This window comes from Coffea arabica, chromosome 10e, assembly GCF_036785885.1.
Source record: "Coffea arabica cultivar ET-39 chromosome 10e, Coffea Arabica ET-39 HiFi, whole genome shotgun sequence".
NCBI lineage: Eukaryota > Viridiplantae > Streptophyta > Magnoliopsida > Gentianales > Rubiaceae > Coffea > Coffea arabica.
In genome coordinates this window covers 11,206,332-11,223,021 of record NC_092328.1, presented here as the reverse complement: position 1 = coordinate 11,223,021, position 16,690 = coordinate 11,206,332, and the positions used below count along the sequence as shown (strand labels likewise).

The following is a 16,690-nucleotide window of genomic DNA, read 5'->3' as shown; positions in this document are numbered from 1 at the left end:
TACGTGGACAAACTTCTTGCAGCTACTCAAAAATAATTCAGTAATAAATTATATAAAAACAAATGCAGTATTTTCTTCTTGTTGAAATATTCTTTACACGTAGGATTATGTGATTTACATGCAATAATTATCTTGCAATTACAAGTTTTCCCCAAAGGATGTACATGCAGATGTGTTTGGATAAACAAATTATTTCAAATATTATTTTGTTTACATCATAAATATATTTTTGAACAACATTTTTATATTTTAACTATTTTTTTATTTCACATACATCACATCACAAAAGTAATATGATATGTTATTTTAAATTGGAAGAATTACAATTTTGGTCCTTAATATTTGGCCTATGTGCCAAATTGGTCCCCAATATTTCGATCAAAACAAATCTAGTCCCCAAAATTTGTGATTTTAGACAAATTTAGGATAACTAACGGAAATGGAACAATGATTATTAATGGTCAATATCAAATTGCCATTAGTTAACAACTTTGATTTTGCACATTTGGTCCCCAATATTTTGATTTTGAATCATTATATTTTTTAATTTTTAAATAGTGATATTAAGAGTTTTAATATGAATTGAGAAGCAAATTAGAATGAATAGTATTAAATGAGTAATAATAATTCTAATTAAACTTCTTTTTCTTCTTTTTTTATTTCATCTACTCATATTAATAATATATTACATGTTTTTTTTTTTGCATAGTAAGTCTCAAATTTGATATAACATATGTATATTATTGTTTCTCATTATTAATTATAACACTTTATATTGTCGCAACATGATCATAGCTTAAATTGTATATCTTGGTTAAATAAGTTATAAATGGATGATAATATACCAATAATAAATCAAACATAAAATAGTAGAAGAAAAAGAGAATTCTAGATTTATAATATATGTTTATTATAGTTACTACTACAAGAATAGTTGCATGTCTTGTGTACTTAGGCTTCAAACACTTTTAGTTAGCCATTGTGCTTATAAAAACAAGCGACAGTAAGTATCAATGTGAAGTAATTTTAGAAATTCTTTAAAAAACTATCTTTTAGTTTTTGTTGTCATTCCTATCAGTTGAAAACTAATGTTCCAATATTATAGTTTTAAATCATTTATTTTAATATTTGTAATCTTGATAATCATTTAGTGGTTTATGTAATGTGCATGAAATACTAACTTCATTTCAAATTCAATTAATAACCTATTAAAATGCCAAAAAAAAGATCAACTTAATTTACAAAGTACATATTCCTTATATTTTAAAGAGATATTTAATTAAGTTTTTAATTATAATTAGAAATAAAAATAATAAATCTCATTATCAGCTAATTATTTGAGACTAACTATGCAAAAGAGAAGAAACATATGATATATTATTAGCATGAATAAATGAAATAAAAAAAGAAGAAAAAAGTTTAATTAGAATTATTATTACCCATATAATACTATTTCATTTTAATTTGCATCTCAATTCATGCTAAAATCCTTAATATCACTATTTAAAAATTAAGAAAATATAATAATTCAAAAGCAAAACATTGGGAGACCAAAAGTGCAAGGTTAAAGTTGTTGACTAACTGTAATTTGATGTTGACCATTAATTATTGTTCCATTTCCGTTACTTAACCTAAATTTGGGGACTAGATTTATTTTAGCCGAAACATTGGGGATCAATTTGATACACAGAACAAATATTATGAACCAAAAGTCACAATTCATCCTTTTAGATAATATTCTAAACAATCTTTATCCAAACGCTTATGTACAATTAGTGTCATGTGGTGTTCACACGATCCCAACTTTGCAATGACAATTTTTCTTAGCACACGATTTTGCTGAATTTCGGCACCTGGATTCTCCACCATTCAGCAACCGGTGCAACTGTTGATAAAGTAGGCCGGTTCGAAACGCTGTAAAAGTCAAATGACACAAGACATAAAATCGAAAAGAAAGAACTTAGGTGGCTGGCCAAGTCAACTATCGACCATGTCTGACAGCCACGGATTTAAGCGATACGGGGCAGGAGCGGTCCTCAGGCGACCGCTCCTGAACGGTCTCCTCACAATAAAAAACGTGAGGAGACAAATGAGCCAAGTCAGCAAGGCTGAAGCAGGGCACAAAAACGATGCCGTTCCAAATAAAAAAATGTTGACTTCCAAACGGGAGCAGACGGAGCAAACGGAAGAGAATTGGTTTTTGAAATTCAAGTTGAAATTTTGAATTAGCCGCAGAAAACAAAACTGAGGGAAGCCAAATAATTAAATTGTGAAGGTAATCTACTCTGACCAACCACTCACTGAAGGCAGAAAGCTGAAGTTCAGGTGGGATTCAACCTACTGGGTGTTTCTAGGTGAAGTGGGTGTAGTCTACTCTGATGAAGGTAGCAATTGACAGAAAAGTGGGTGGAGAGGCAGGCGGCATGGAAGAAGCAAACAGAGATGAAGCCAAAGTTTGTCCGTAAAACTGAATAGCAGAAGCAGTTGTGGTCTCCAATTGGGTATAAGAGTGTTGTATGTATTCTGAATGCGTGCAAGAGCGGCGGTAAGGTAGAAGTAAATAGAGGAAATTCAGCATCTCACGAAACCAGATTTTGTCCTTCAACTTAATAGCAGAAGCAGCTACGTCTCCGACTTCGGTGAAACGTGAAGCGTATTAGCAGACCAAGGTAACATGACTGAACCATGTCAGTAATTGTGGCCAATAATTTGTCACCCAAATGCACATCTGTTAAAGGAAGGATGAAATTAGAGTCACTGAAGACATAATATGAAGATGATAGAAGAATAGTGAAGTTGTACTGTATTTGTATGTGTGTACCGTATCTGTGTGTGTGTGAGCATTCAGCTTTTCAGTGATGGACTATAATGGGATAGTAGTTTTTGGAAGACCTAGGGTTATGTATTCAAGTAAACCGTCGACTGGAATTAGGGAAAGATGAGAGAAACAAAATCACATTTAACAAGTGAATGAATATACATCCTGTTGTAAATTAGTTACATGTTATAGCCACCGTATTACAATTGATATGAATCATTGTGCATTTAGTAATTGGTCCATGCTCATGGAGCAATATTAGTTTGCCCCTTTCCTGACCATATAGTGTGTGTAAAATGGAGGCGTAGAGTTGAATGAGGTGAAGCAGAGGAAAAGACACATATGTGAATAATAAATGGGTGAACCTTGTGTTGTAAGTCAATTACATGATGTAAGAAATATATTACAATGAGTAGAAAGTAGTGTTATGTATTCAAGTAAACCATCGACTGGAATTAGGGAAAGATGAGAGAAACAAAGTCACATTTAACAAGTGAATGAATATACATCTTGTTGTAAATTAGTTACATGTTATAGCCACCGTATTACAATTGATATGAATTATTGTGCATCTAGTAATTGGTCCATACTCATGGAGCAATATTAGTTTGCCCCTCTCCTGACCATACAGTGTGTATAAAATAGAGGCGTAGAGTTGAATGGGGTGAAACAGAGGAAAAGACACATATGTGAATAATAAATGGGTGAACCTTGTGTTGTAAGTCAATTACATGATGTAAGAAATACATTACAATGAGTAGAAAGTACTTGTTTGGCCCTCAAAATGTAGAAAATGTAGAAAATGTGGAGTTGGTTTATGCGGTTGTCATTAACGAATGACATAAGGTCCAATAAGCTAAAGAATCTAGAATCAAAATATAATCACCAGCGTGGATGTACATACAGTTAAAATAGACTTACATCGTGTGACCAATACATTACAGTCCGTATAAGTTAGTGTACATGGAGTTAGTGTACATAGATAATGCCGTTGTCTTAGAGTAAAAGTAAGGTGATGTGAATCATTAATCATATTGATAAGCGTAATAATAGGATTTGGTATACGAGTAATGTGTGATTCATAACACATTATAAATGGCAATATACATTTATATTGTCGTTTATGTACATACTATTCATGAAATGTTGCAAATTAGGGTGTTTGATGCATAATTGGCAGGAGTAGAAGTAATGGATTGCAGCAAATTGGCAGAAAATGGGACCCCTGAATTAGGAATAGAGTTCAACAGTGAAGAGGATGCGTACAAGTTTTACAACAAGTATGCCTTTAAAATGGGTTTCAGTGTACGTAAAGACTATCTGAATAAAGACAAAGACGGCGTGACCACGTCTAGGAGATATAGTTGCTGCAAGGAAGGTGTGAAACGCAAGTACGAAGGTGATGTGATGCCAAAGAGGACACAAGCGCCGACGAAAACAGGGTGTGGAGCTAAGATGGTTATCGTGTTGTTTAGAGGGACAATGAAGTACCGTGTGCATGACCTTGTCTTAGAGCATAATCATGAGTTGCACATTGCTCAATGTGCTCACATGATGCCATCACAAAGAAAAGTGAGTGTGGCTCAAGGATTCCAAGCTGAAATAAGCGAGGATGCTGGGCTTTCATTGAAACAGAGCCATGAGCTTATGGGAACAGAAGCAGGTGGGATGGGTAATGTGGGATATACTCGGGATGATCTTAAACGATATCTTCGAACGAGACGGGAAAGGAGCTTGAAATATGGAGAAGCAGGTAGCATGCTGAATTATTTTCAAGAGCAAACACTCGAGAATCCATCCTTTTTTCATGCCGTACAGCTGGACTGTGAAGAACAAATAACGAATATCTTTTGGGCTGATGCAGGAATGTTAATTGACTATAACTTTTTTGGAAACGTAGTCACATTCGACACAACCTACAAAACAAATAAAGAATACCGGCCACTTGGAGTATTTGTGGGTTTTAACCAGCATAGGCAAATTGTGATATTCGGTGCTGCCCTTATGTATGATGAGACGATAGATTCTTTCAAATGGGTGTTTGGTACATTTCTAGAAGCAATGTGCGGAAAACATCCAAGTACCATACTAACCGACCAAGATCACGCCATGGCAGCCGCTCTTTCAATTGTCATGCCTGAAACATTTCACGGTCTATGTACGTTTCACATAAGGCGTAATTTTATGAAACATCTTGGCAATCACTACAAGGAAAATAGTGATCTTCCATACATGTTTGGTGCCTGCATGTATGAGTTTGAAGAAGTTGAACAATTCAATAGGGTGTGGGAGGCGATGGTGAAGAAACACAATCTTGAAAATAATGAATGGCTCTCGGGGTTGTACAAAATTCATGATAAATGGGCAAGGTGCATGATGAAAGAAAGATGGACCGCGGGAATGCGAAGCACCCAACTCAGCGAAAGCCTAAATGCAGCAATTAAAAATCATTTGAAACTAGATCATAACCTTGTGCAGTTCTTTAGACATTTCAATCGGGTGGTTGATGAAAAGAGACATAATGAACTGATCGCAGAATATGAAATGAGGCAAAAGCTCCCCATGGTAGGGTTAAGGCAAACACCTATGCTTGTGCATGCATCAGAGACGTATTCACCAACCGTATTTGCTGCATTCCAAAATGAATATGGCGAGTCAACAGCTATGGTTATATTGAGACAACAAGATGCAGCGATGTTTGTGGAGTTTGCGGTCATGAGGTATGATGGAGGATCTGAAAGAACAGTAGTATTCAATCGGAATGATCTAAGTGTACGTTGCAGTTGCAAAAAATACGAGAATGAAGGCATTTTATGTGGGCACGCGTTGAAGGAGTTTGATACCGTGGGCATAAAAATAATTCCTCCTGAATACATTAAGAGGCGATGGACAAAAAGAGCTCGGGCTGGAGACTGTTTTGATCGGCGAGGACAGGAAGTTGTGGCTGATCCTAAAGTCATGATTTCAACTCGTTATCGGGAGTTCGCTCCGGCCATGATTAAGGTCGCAACTCGAGCAGCAATGTCGAAGGACACCAGCAAAGTAGCAATCACTGTCATATCCGATTTGTCAAAGAGAGTTGAGCTCCTCCTCTCAGAAAGCGAAGAGCAACCTTTGCAAAATCAAAAAAATCTGAATATGGAGAAACGAGATAAAATTGAAATGGTAAATGAAATGGGGGAGGCAGTAGTCGCAAGAGGCATTAAAAAATGAGGCGGTGGGAAGAAAGTAGAGTGATGCAAAGTTGGGTCGATAAATTTGACAGAATAAAAAGAAAATCTAGATTATCAAGAACTACACAGACTACGGTATGGATCAAATTTTGGTACATGGGGAACATTTTTGCTAAAACTAAGTTATTGTTATACTATTAACTAAAGTTTAGGTAACATTTATTATGAAATAATATTATTGCCGTGTCAATACTGTAGGTCTCAGAATCGGAGCCGACATCGGTTTCATTTGAGGAATACATGTTTATAGGATGCCGTTCATCTACTGACTCTGTTTCGATTAGTATAAAATGGACATGACTCTTGCTTTTATTTGGATGTTTCTAACAACATAAATAGTTACATTGATGTTACATTGTGTGATAATGTTGTTACGGCCGTCATCCCTCCTGATATACGTATTTTGTTTGTCTCATATAATGATTTTGCCCATACGAAACTTGTAGACGCATTCAATGAGTCAGACAGTGAATGGCCCTCCAAATGCTGTTGCTCCCGATATCGATGAAAGTCAAACGGTATGCATACATTTAGTAGTTAAAATAAAACCTTCTTGTTCATGTAGTAGAGCTACCTTTTTTTCTTTAATTGTAACGGTGAGCTCCCGAAGGCTGTCAAATCATGCAAATTATGTAGTTAACGTATGCTCGCTTTAATAACGTATTATTTTTTATTATTTCAAGGTCCACCATTTGGCTAATCAAGGGCCTCCTGCAAGTGTCCCTACAGAATGGATGCATCCCATATTTTCTATTTTTTCCAAGCATAACTCCGTCAGAAATGTCTTAATGGTCTGATATATCATTTTTGTTATAATGTCTAGTCCAATTTAACTTTATAAGTGAGCAATATAGGCACTGGTAATGATTTGTTGACAGTCGATTACTTATACTATATAATATAGGAGGAGCGTGGGGCAATTTCAACACACTGTGATGTTGATGCATATCATGTATTTGCACCATCACCTCAGGTGACAAATTTTTATCGTTACAGCACATATTTATGTAATGTTATTAATTGAAGACTTGGACATCGTATATCATTAATCGTATGTTTTATTAATAATATTTGCTGATTTGCCATCGTTACGCATTTCAGGGAAGAAATAACACACAGGGATTGCAACTACGCGTTGACGTCGCCTCCCCCCAAAATGAGGTTGATGAATGATGTGTAACTATACATTTTGAACGAGACATTAAGTGGTTATCCCAACTTGAGAATGCTGCATATGTACGTTACAAGCAGTTAATAAGCTGTTACAACTTATTGACGAGGTTATACAGGCACCATTAATGTTTCACTCTTTTCAAATTTAGACAAGTGGATTACAATTGTAATCGCATCTAGTGTTAGTAGTCATCAATAGTTTGTATTGGGTTGTATAAAATTGTTAGAAAATTATAAAGTTGGTAGAAAATTGAAGTAACAATTTTACAATAGAATTGAACGTGTTTTTTGTGATCGGGTATTTTTCACTAAATCGACCATAACAGTTGAATGGTTATCGTGATATGTATACCATTCTACTACATTCAATTGCATACCTTAATAACATATTTATTGGCATAGATCGCACCGCCAAAGGTACGATATATAGGATAACATAATCTAAAGTCTAAATTGTCTTGATTTTGTTATGATGATAAATTCGAATTATTATTGGGCTATTTTTATAATACATCATCATTTAGGCCATTTGTTTTGCATCGCTTGACGAATTTAGTGCACCATTGACATCAAACGTCACAGGCACATCAATTGGTATTAAAAGTTTTTAGATTAATTAAATTATGGTCAAGCCAGGTCACGACCACATGTTGGTAATAGGTGCGCATAAGAAAATGATTCCTTGGAGAACTAATTTGTAACGTTAAAATGAAGTTTTACAATGCAACAAAAAGGAAGAACGAACAGTACACAATGGGTTACAACCAGTTAGGGATCTGTTACTGTTACGTTACAACTAGTTACGACTATTTAACAGGCATGATTAATATCCAAATATGGTAAACAATTTGTTTGAGTAGACATTATAATGAGTATAGTTTTACCGCTACCCTAACAAACATTGAACTACATCCCTTGTTATCAGTTGTATCCCATACAACACCTGGGAACGCCGTCATGCATTAGACAATGGGGTATGTACCTTTGAAAGTCATCGTCGCTTGATTCAGTAAAGTCAGATAGGTCCGGATCGGATATAAGCATGGGATCTGCTAAAATGTGCTGAACATCAAATTGTTTTCCAATACCATGTCTTTTTGCGGCTTGGATCTCGTGAGACCTGTGAAGCCTACGCTCCATCTGCATAACTTCTCGCTGTAGTCTATGTAATACGCTTGCATCATTGGCTTGTGGTCCTATAACAAGATCCGCCGACCTTGTTCTCGGGACGCGGAGGCCATGCCAGCGACAAAGTACCTCTAATTCCATTCTTCGCTCACGAACAGGCTCCCATATGGGTTCATGGTCCATAACGGAATAGCCAGACGGTAGATGATAATTGACGGTATTTTTAAAAATGTGACCAGCTAGTCCCAGAGAGTTGTTGGTGTTAAGCGGAGCATTCTTGAACTTGCGTTTGGTACCATATAAAATCCTCCCGTCTGGTGTTTCGTACTTGCTGATGGCATTTGTTGGACCCAACGATACTTTCCATTTTTTTTGCCGAACATTTGATGGTGAGCTTGTATGAGATCCTTCGTTTGTGGATTGCATGACTATGCTGATATCTACTGCTTTTTGGTTGGATGAAATAAAGGATCTACTGATAAAGAAAAAGGTGGGAGAAAAAAAGAGGTAGAAATTTTTAACGGAGCACCTGTTTCAGACCATGCATAGTAAATGGTTTCTTCTGGCAACTTGACCAACTGCTTGCTGTGTCATTTCATGCTGTTCTCCACAGGATAGTACTCCTGGGTGAATTGATGAAGCCATGGCAACCACCTATTAACGAGAGAATAGACTCAACGTTTGGTCAAATGTATAGTGTGTGGATGGAATAATGGTTCAATTCGATTGGATCATGACCTGTACTCCAACAACAATTGGGTCGTGAATACCCAGTTATACATCAGTCACCTTACCTTTCAAGTGTAACAAGAAGTTGCAACCAGCATATGTACGTTATAAGAAATTAATAAGCTGCTACCGCTTATTGATGTGCTTGTACAGGCACCTTGTCATTTGCTTGTATGTTAAAACTTAGACAATTTGTTTATAATTGTTTTAATGATAAGTATTACAGATAGTATTACAAGCACTTCAATAGGTAGTACTCCTTCAGTACAGAAATGAACTTACAATTGGCGGCTCGGCTTGGTTCCACGTGACCACATAATAAGTAACAGTTTCACAGAAGAACATGATACTTCGTTGGGACAAGTAATTTGAAAGTATGGTAACTAATATTTAAAATGCAACAAATTTTGATTACGCCATGTACCATTTTGAGTTACAACTAGTTATATATATGTTACAATTCATTACAACTAATGAATTTGCAATCGGCATCCTTTCGTCTTATCTAGTTAAGACTAGTGATATTACAACTAGAAATTTTCTGATATTACAACTAGTGATACTACAACTAGTTAATATCTGATGAACCTTTCCTCTTCTCTTGTTTGTGCAATTGCACTTGGCACAAACAACAAGTCCTCCCCCCAACACATAAAATTTCATTAGACACTTTAGTAAGTGTCTAATGAGAACATAAAGATGATCGATTCGAACCCCAAAATAATTGATGTAGCGAGGCCTTCTCGAACATCTCATTAAATTAGCGAGATCTTCTCGAACATCATACAACCTACTGGCCGCTATTTGGCAGCCAAGAACTTGATTTTTGTGTGAACCCTCTATTGATGACACTGCAATTGAAGTTAGAGGCGGGTTGAAGAATACTAATAATAAATTTTGTACTACAATTACACGTTGTCGAATGGGAGTTACACCATGTACAAACAGAGTTATGGAGTATACAAAATGCACACACCTTCAGCAACGATTGCACTTGGAACCTTTCCTGTGTATGTAGGCAAATTTTGCATTACTGCACCTATGAAATAGATGCAGGTGCAACCGTCCCTGGCAATTGTGGTCATTATCAACTGTGTGTAACTTTCTTTGTACATCGTGTAACTTTTTTCTCACATGATGTATTTTCAGAACAGATAGTGATGGGCCCCACACTTGGCGCGGAAATCGAGTTACATGGTGTAATCTCAGCTGCACAAAATTTTGAGGGCAAATCTTGGCCCTTAACCGTGCAGGGACGGTCATACTGATGACCGTCCCTGCCCCAAATCCATGAAATAGGCATGCCAGGAAGTAGGGATTGAAATCTATAGAGTAACATCCTTTCTTGGGAATCATGTCCATTTGATTTCACACCTACTTTGAGTACAAGGCGTACAGGAGATAGTATCGAGACGTTTGATGAGTGTTACGGCGAGTTACTAAACAGTTACATAAAATTGCAGCTTTTATAATGAAAGGAACTTAACAAAAACTCAGCAAGTCATGTGCGTTGGTTGAGGGTTCCGACCTTCCGTATACCGTTTATATGTGTATAAAGTTTTTTCATGCAGTATTTGTTAAAAATAAGAATTTTTTCATGCTTTATGCCTTACCTGTACATTATTTCATCACACACTTTATCATCTTGACCCCATATTTAATATTTGATGCACAAGTACTTGACGTGGCTTTACACCTTGTTCAAAGAAGTCTTTGTTTTGAGCAAGTGTGGTAGTTACTGACAATAAATGGATACAGATAATAAAACCTTCAAACTTTAATGCCTGTGGTCGGTATTACAAGTTCTTAGCATATAGTTACGTTTTGTTTTTATAAAAATACTTGTACAAGGGAGGTTATTAATGACAATAAATGGTGTCTTTGGTCCATATAATAGGGAGATTTGGAAGGGCAGCGTCCTTCCCACCAAGTTTGGACTTCAAAGATGCATCTTAATGTTTTGAAAATGTAACTAATTTTTTTTCATTGTCCATACTCTTCATCGTACCATAATCTAAATGGCATTGGTGCCATGGGTTTTCATTGTCCATACTCTTCATAGTGCCCGTATTACAAGTAGTTGGCATAGAGTTACGAAAAATATACATAAATATACATGTTCGGCTAATGTTATTACTGACAACTGCAACTCGAAGAACGCAAAATATATGACTTAAAATCACATTTTATGGCCACAACCGATAAATAAACAGTATGTTACAAAAAGACGCACATTTCGTCGCTAATATGGCCAGGTCGAAAAACTACTATTTCAAAAACATCCTTTGCTACTATAAAAAAGAGTCCTGAATTTACATCCTTAACTATGATGATCTTGCAACCTTTTACTGTTTACTCCCAACCGTGGCGACAATAGTGTCCTGAAACTTTGTATTATGCTCCGAACTACAAAGCCGCGCGGTGTACATAATTCGATATTTCGCAACATTTTCCTGCACAATTTCACCTCTTGTATTAGTAAACCCGGGGATTGAGGTATTTATTACCCGTTTTATTGCCACAAGTAGAAAAACAGATAGTTATAGAATATGATCACACCTCAGTAATTCGCACAGCCAATCTTCCACTCCAGTGTTCAAGAAAGGTCATCGTGAAAACTCCACTATCGAACCTGTACAGATCAACATATTGTGACTCAGAAATATGGACAATATACTAAAGTGATTGTAGTACACATTGCAATAGTAAGGTATCGGGGTGGTATTGAAAGATCCCATATTTTACATGCGATCGGGTGACACATGAGGTACATCAGCAACTAAGAGTTTGAAAGTTGCAAAGTCAAGTTCCATCCCAAATTTAGCTGCCATTATCAGTCCGAGGGCACGTTGCTGCATGAAACAGAGTCAAGTAACTATTTGTATGATAAAAATTAATGAACAACTCCTATAAACACTCATACCAAGCGCTTTAGAACTGTAATATCTTTGCTCTTTGCTTGTTGTGGGTCAGGGTCTAGCAGATGCACTATGCGTTGTGAGACATGGAAGGAGTACACAAACCAGCAGCTGTCTACGAGGACAGGAACAAGAATCTGCAGCATAAAAAAAAATTTCATCAGCACGAGCATAATAGAGTAGTTTACCAATAACTTGCCAATATATAGCATGTCTCATCAATAGTTACGATAAGGTTATATCCATACCAACTGACACTTAGATGGATCAGCCGCTTTATCAGGCCCGCGGATCTTGAACAACTTCATAAGCTTAGTAGTTAGGATGTCATCGGGTTGTGTTTCGAATTTTCGAAGATTCAAAATGCCATCCTGTTAGCAATCAGTACAAGGGGATATAGATGTTTAGGGTGAATTTCACTGACTCGGGTAATAGATTGGTACATGCATTTGTGCAAAACTTTGATAATATTTTATTGAATGGTAGTCATTATCTAACAACAATTTTAATACTTACAACTGCTATAGGCTCGACAATATAGCGCTTGACTCTACTGGTTGTACTAGCCTCCCCACCCCAGTTTATATGCCTGGCAAATATGTCCATGACCTGCGTACAGTTACAGCCAAGTAACAGAATGGGTTTAGTTACTGCCATTTGGAAAACGTATCGCTTTACCTTACCAAACCAACACAATGTATTATTTCTCGGGCTGAAAAAATATGCCTAACCCAAGTCGAGACATGCATGCCATCACAAAGAGTCCTGAGGTCATCTCGTGTTAGAGAAAGTTGGAACATCTGAATGAGTGTCTCCCTGTCATTAAGTCAGACAAAGAGTTACTTTTAAAATTGGCAGTTGTTAGCAACCATGTTCTACAAAAAAGTAAATGCTTTATCATAAAGTTACATTCAACTTCAGCCAACAAATACTAGAGCTAATAAACCATGCATTCCCTAATATTCATCAATTTTACTACGTTATGCTAGTTCTTCATTACAAAAAGGATGTTCAAGAAACGTAACTCGAGAGAAATGTTACAATCTTATGGTTATAATTGATACCATTTTAGCCTAAATTGAATTACAATTCGAAGAGCATAAAAATGCATGAATTGATTACGAATGGACTGGAGGGATGCATTTAACAAATAGTGGCACCAATAAATCCTTAAGTGCCTGTATTATAACCTCATAATCGTATGATAAATATATAGAAACCTTACTTGGGATTCTTATGTACCTCCCACGCGAATGCAGCGATCCTTTTGTCGTAAATGCTGATTGTCACGTGCGAAGGCAGAACGTACTCGGCTGACCGTAGCATGCTGCTTTTCTTCGTTGCCCGAGCTGACCTGTGCTCATTCTCATCTTCAACAACTGCTGCAGATATCAATACATCAGAAAATCAAAATGTTATGTAGTTCACACTGACAGAATAATGATTAGGGGTTAATATCAGAAACCTACCTTGAGGTTTCTTCTAATCACACCTAGCACCCCTCATGTTTTCGAAATCACACTTAGTACCCCTGGAATGACAACTTTGGTATCATTGTCAACCCCTCAATATTTTTGTTCCACTTTTACCCTCCTTGTGAACTCTATTTATGTAGAGTTAATTTCGGAAGCCTCCCTTGAGATTTTCCCTAAATTATGTAAAACTATTCTGTAATTATGTAATATTTTTTGTAGAAAGTGTAACTCTAATTGAACTATTTATAAAACTTATTAACACAAATACGATTATTACATATTGGACCCATATGTATACTAACAACTTATCACACTTCTATTGTAATGGTGTACAAGAAGTTTACATAAAATTATAAAATATTCAACAAATGTTACACTATTTAGGGATGGTTGATCTAACAACTGTTCCTATCCCACTCTCTAATATTAAATAGTCATGGAGTTTCCAGTGACGTTAACTTTTGGCAATGGACATAGTGTCATTGCTAAAATTGCAATTCCTAAGTGAATAAAACACAATCTAAAAGTAATTCAAAGATGATGGAAATTCATGAGTATATAGCATCAGCAAGCCATTTCTACTTGACAATAGGGTATCGCAATATTAATAACTTACAAACTCCATTCAACTAGGATGCATAAAAAGCTATTTATACTACCTCAATTTCACAAAAATGAAAGAGCAAGTTTATTTACAACTACAACCACATATTGAAACTATTGCTGCCATTTTGACAATCCATATTCACTTTTGTTTTTATCTTCATTCAGATCAATGTAACATTTTTTAAACAATGTATAACTCTATGTGAATTATTTGTAAAACTTAATAACAGAAACGCAATCTGTTATAAAGATGTACAAGAAGCTTATATAAAATTACAAAATGTTCAAAACATGTTACACTGTGCAGGCACGATATTGTAGTGTTACTAAAGTTGAAGGGATGTGAGTTACATAAATAGAGTTCACAAGGAGGGTAAAAGTGGAACAAAAATATTGAGGGGTTGACAATGATACCAAAGTTGTCATTTCAGGGGTACTAAGTGTGATTTCGAAAACATGAGGGGTGCTAGGTGTGATTAGAAGAAAGCTCAAGGGAGGTTTCTGATATTAACCCTAATGATTAGGTATACATGTTATACAAAAATTTAATGGGGCAGCACATTGCAATAACGTTTAACCGATCAGCTAAGAATTCTTCAATTTATATGCAAAACTCAAATGTAACTATTAATTCAGACTAAATACTATCAAGGTTTCTATTTTCTGAACACAACATAATAAATTTAATTTGTGAGTACTTGTACATCAAATTCAAGACACTGTGTTTTTGTTCACTAACCTTTCCTTTTGCGACTATAAGACCGCAACTTTCTCGGTGTGTGTGGCAGATCCAAAGGATGCTCAATTCGAAAGGGACCTGTTGAGTCATCTTGGATGATTATTGGGGTATCATTTGACTTGTACACACTGTCTGAAATGTCTTTCCCATCACTTGTATTGCCAATATTTTCTGCCTCCTTCCCATCAGCGGTTCTCCCACTTTGCTCTTTTCCAACTGTCGTCTGCCCCACCGAATGTCGATTTGTTGGTTCAGTCTCATCTATTGCTCTGGTTGAGGTCCCAATGTCATCATCATTACCGCCTGCATCTTGTTCTTTTTCACTATCACCGTCATCGTCAGCATTGGAGTCCTTTCCTGCTTCTGCGGATTGATATTCCGAATGATCTTCACTGTCCATATCAAGATGTATTTGCTCTGAATCAGACATCCTCTATTTCTGCTTTTCGTTTGAAACGACCTCTGTTGTTGCTGTTTTGGCCCTAGGATGAGAACACAGCAATTCTGCAATATTTAATATCCTTTTTTGGCAACTCACTGTCATACTGTACACTTCTGAAAGCTCAACCTACTTATACATTAACAAACCACAATGAATAGCCCGTTTCGACTTAATCTGAACAGATGAATTCATCATATTATGCATTGATCTGTATTATTTACTCATGGACCTCATGAAATCTGCATGTTCGCTTTCAGGTGGTGAAATATTTTTCAAGAAAAGTTACATGAAAATGACTAAGCTGTATTTAGTACACGAATTGCATGAAGTATACAATTAACTTTGTATTTTGCATGAATAATATTCGAGAATTTTTTTTCTCTCTCGTTTCTGTCATAAAATATGGAACAAACGACATGAGCACACTACGTTTCAAATGTAGCTAGATTATAGCTAAGCACTAGTGTTATTTATGATCGGCGTTCGAAAAATCTTCCCACCTTTTTACAAAGCTTAACTACTTCTTTGTCCCATTGTCGATTTACAACTAACTTTCCTGATTTTGTATGTCAAGCATAGCAAACGCAAAATGATTGTATGCTGTACGTCAACACTTAATGATTGTATTTGACAACATTACTTTCCTAAGTTACGTAGCTGTGGCTGCTTACGAATGATTGTTCAAATTATAAAAAATGTATAACTTTAACTTAAGCAACAATAGCGCATAATGAAGTATCAGTTTTAACAGTTAGGCAGCTTACTGCGATATCATGATGCCCGCTGTCCATCATTATTCCAACTAGTTCAGGGGGTAGTTCATTTATCTGTGCACCAGATTCAGCCTCTTCTTCTTCATGCGTCCCAATCTACGAAAACAAAATCAAACCATCACTTCATAAGTACATGGTATGTGTGGCCTATACATACAAACTAGTAAGTTAAAATCCATCAAAAAAAAGTTATCGCTCTTACTAGTTTTCCTTTTCCATAACCTCCGAGATTATCGATCTCCAATGCATCCCGTTCTGAAATTAAAGCATCTGTCCATGCCTTTACTCTTGGTGTAACTCGAGCCACTCTGTGCTTCAGTATTGTCACTCGATCAAGGTAATGCACCTGCAATATAATTAGACACTGACACATCAATTATATCACCTGCAATTCAAGTACTATGCATAAACAACCTTCATGTGCCTACTTAAAATTTCTTTTCGTTGCATCCCCTACTACTTAGATCACTTACTAACTTTCAATATCACATAACTAAACTTACCAGTAGGACAAACATGCAACCCCCAATATATTGGTGCTGCTTTCCGCTTTTCTTCTGTACTTCTAATATCCTATTGCATAGTACATTTCTAACGTACTCTGCCCAATTTAATGAGGGCACCTCAGTAACCACCTTCGTGCAATCCCATAGCCG

General features: G+C 36.2%; 1 protein-coding gene and 1 long non-coding RNA gene across 2 annotated transcripts; both read left to right on the top strand.

Annotated features, from left to right (window-relative positions):
• Nucleotides 1-4,009: 4,009 nt before the first annotated feature.
• Nucleotides 4,010-6,031, top strand: LOC113711275 (protein FAR1-RELATED SEQUENCE 5-like). Its single transcript, XM_027234439.1, has one exon. It carries the CDS (start codon nt 4,010-4,012, stop codon nt 6,029-6,031), a length of 2,022 nt encoding a protein of 673 aa, XP_027090240.1.
• Nucleotides 6,032-6,953: 922 nt separating this feature from the next.
• LOC140015366 (uncharacterized) lies at nt 6,954-7,455 on the top strand. Its single transcript, XR_011821998.1, has 2 exons — nt 6,954-7,024; nt 7,153-7,455. It is a non-coding gene; the product is annotated as an uncharacterized lncRNA (long non-coding RNA).
• The last annotated feature ends 9,235 nt before the right edge of the window (nt 7,456-16,690 follow it).

Excerpts from the sequence above, each read along its gene's own strand:
- LOC113711275 (XM_027234439.1), top strand. The coding sequence starts at position 4,010 with ATGGATTGCAGCAAATTGGCAGAAAATGGGACCCCTGAATTAGGAATA.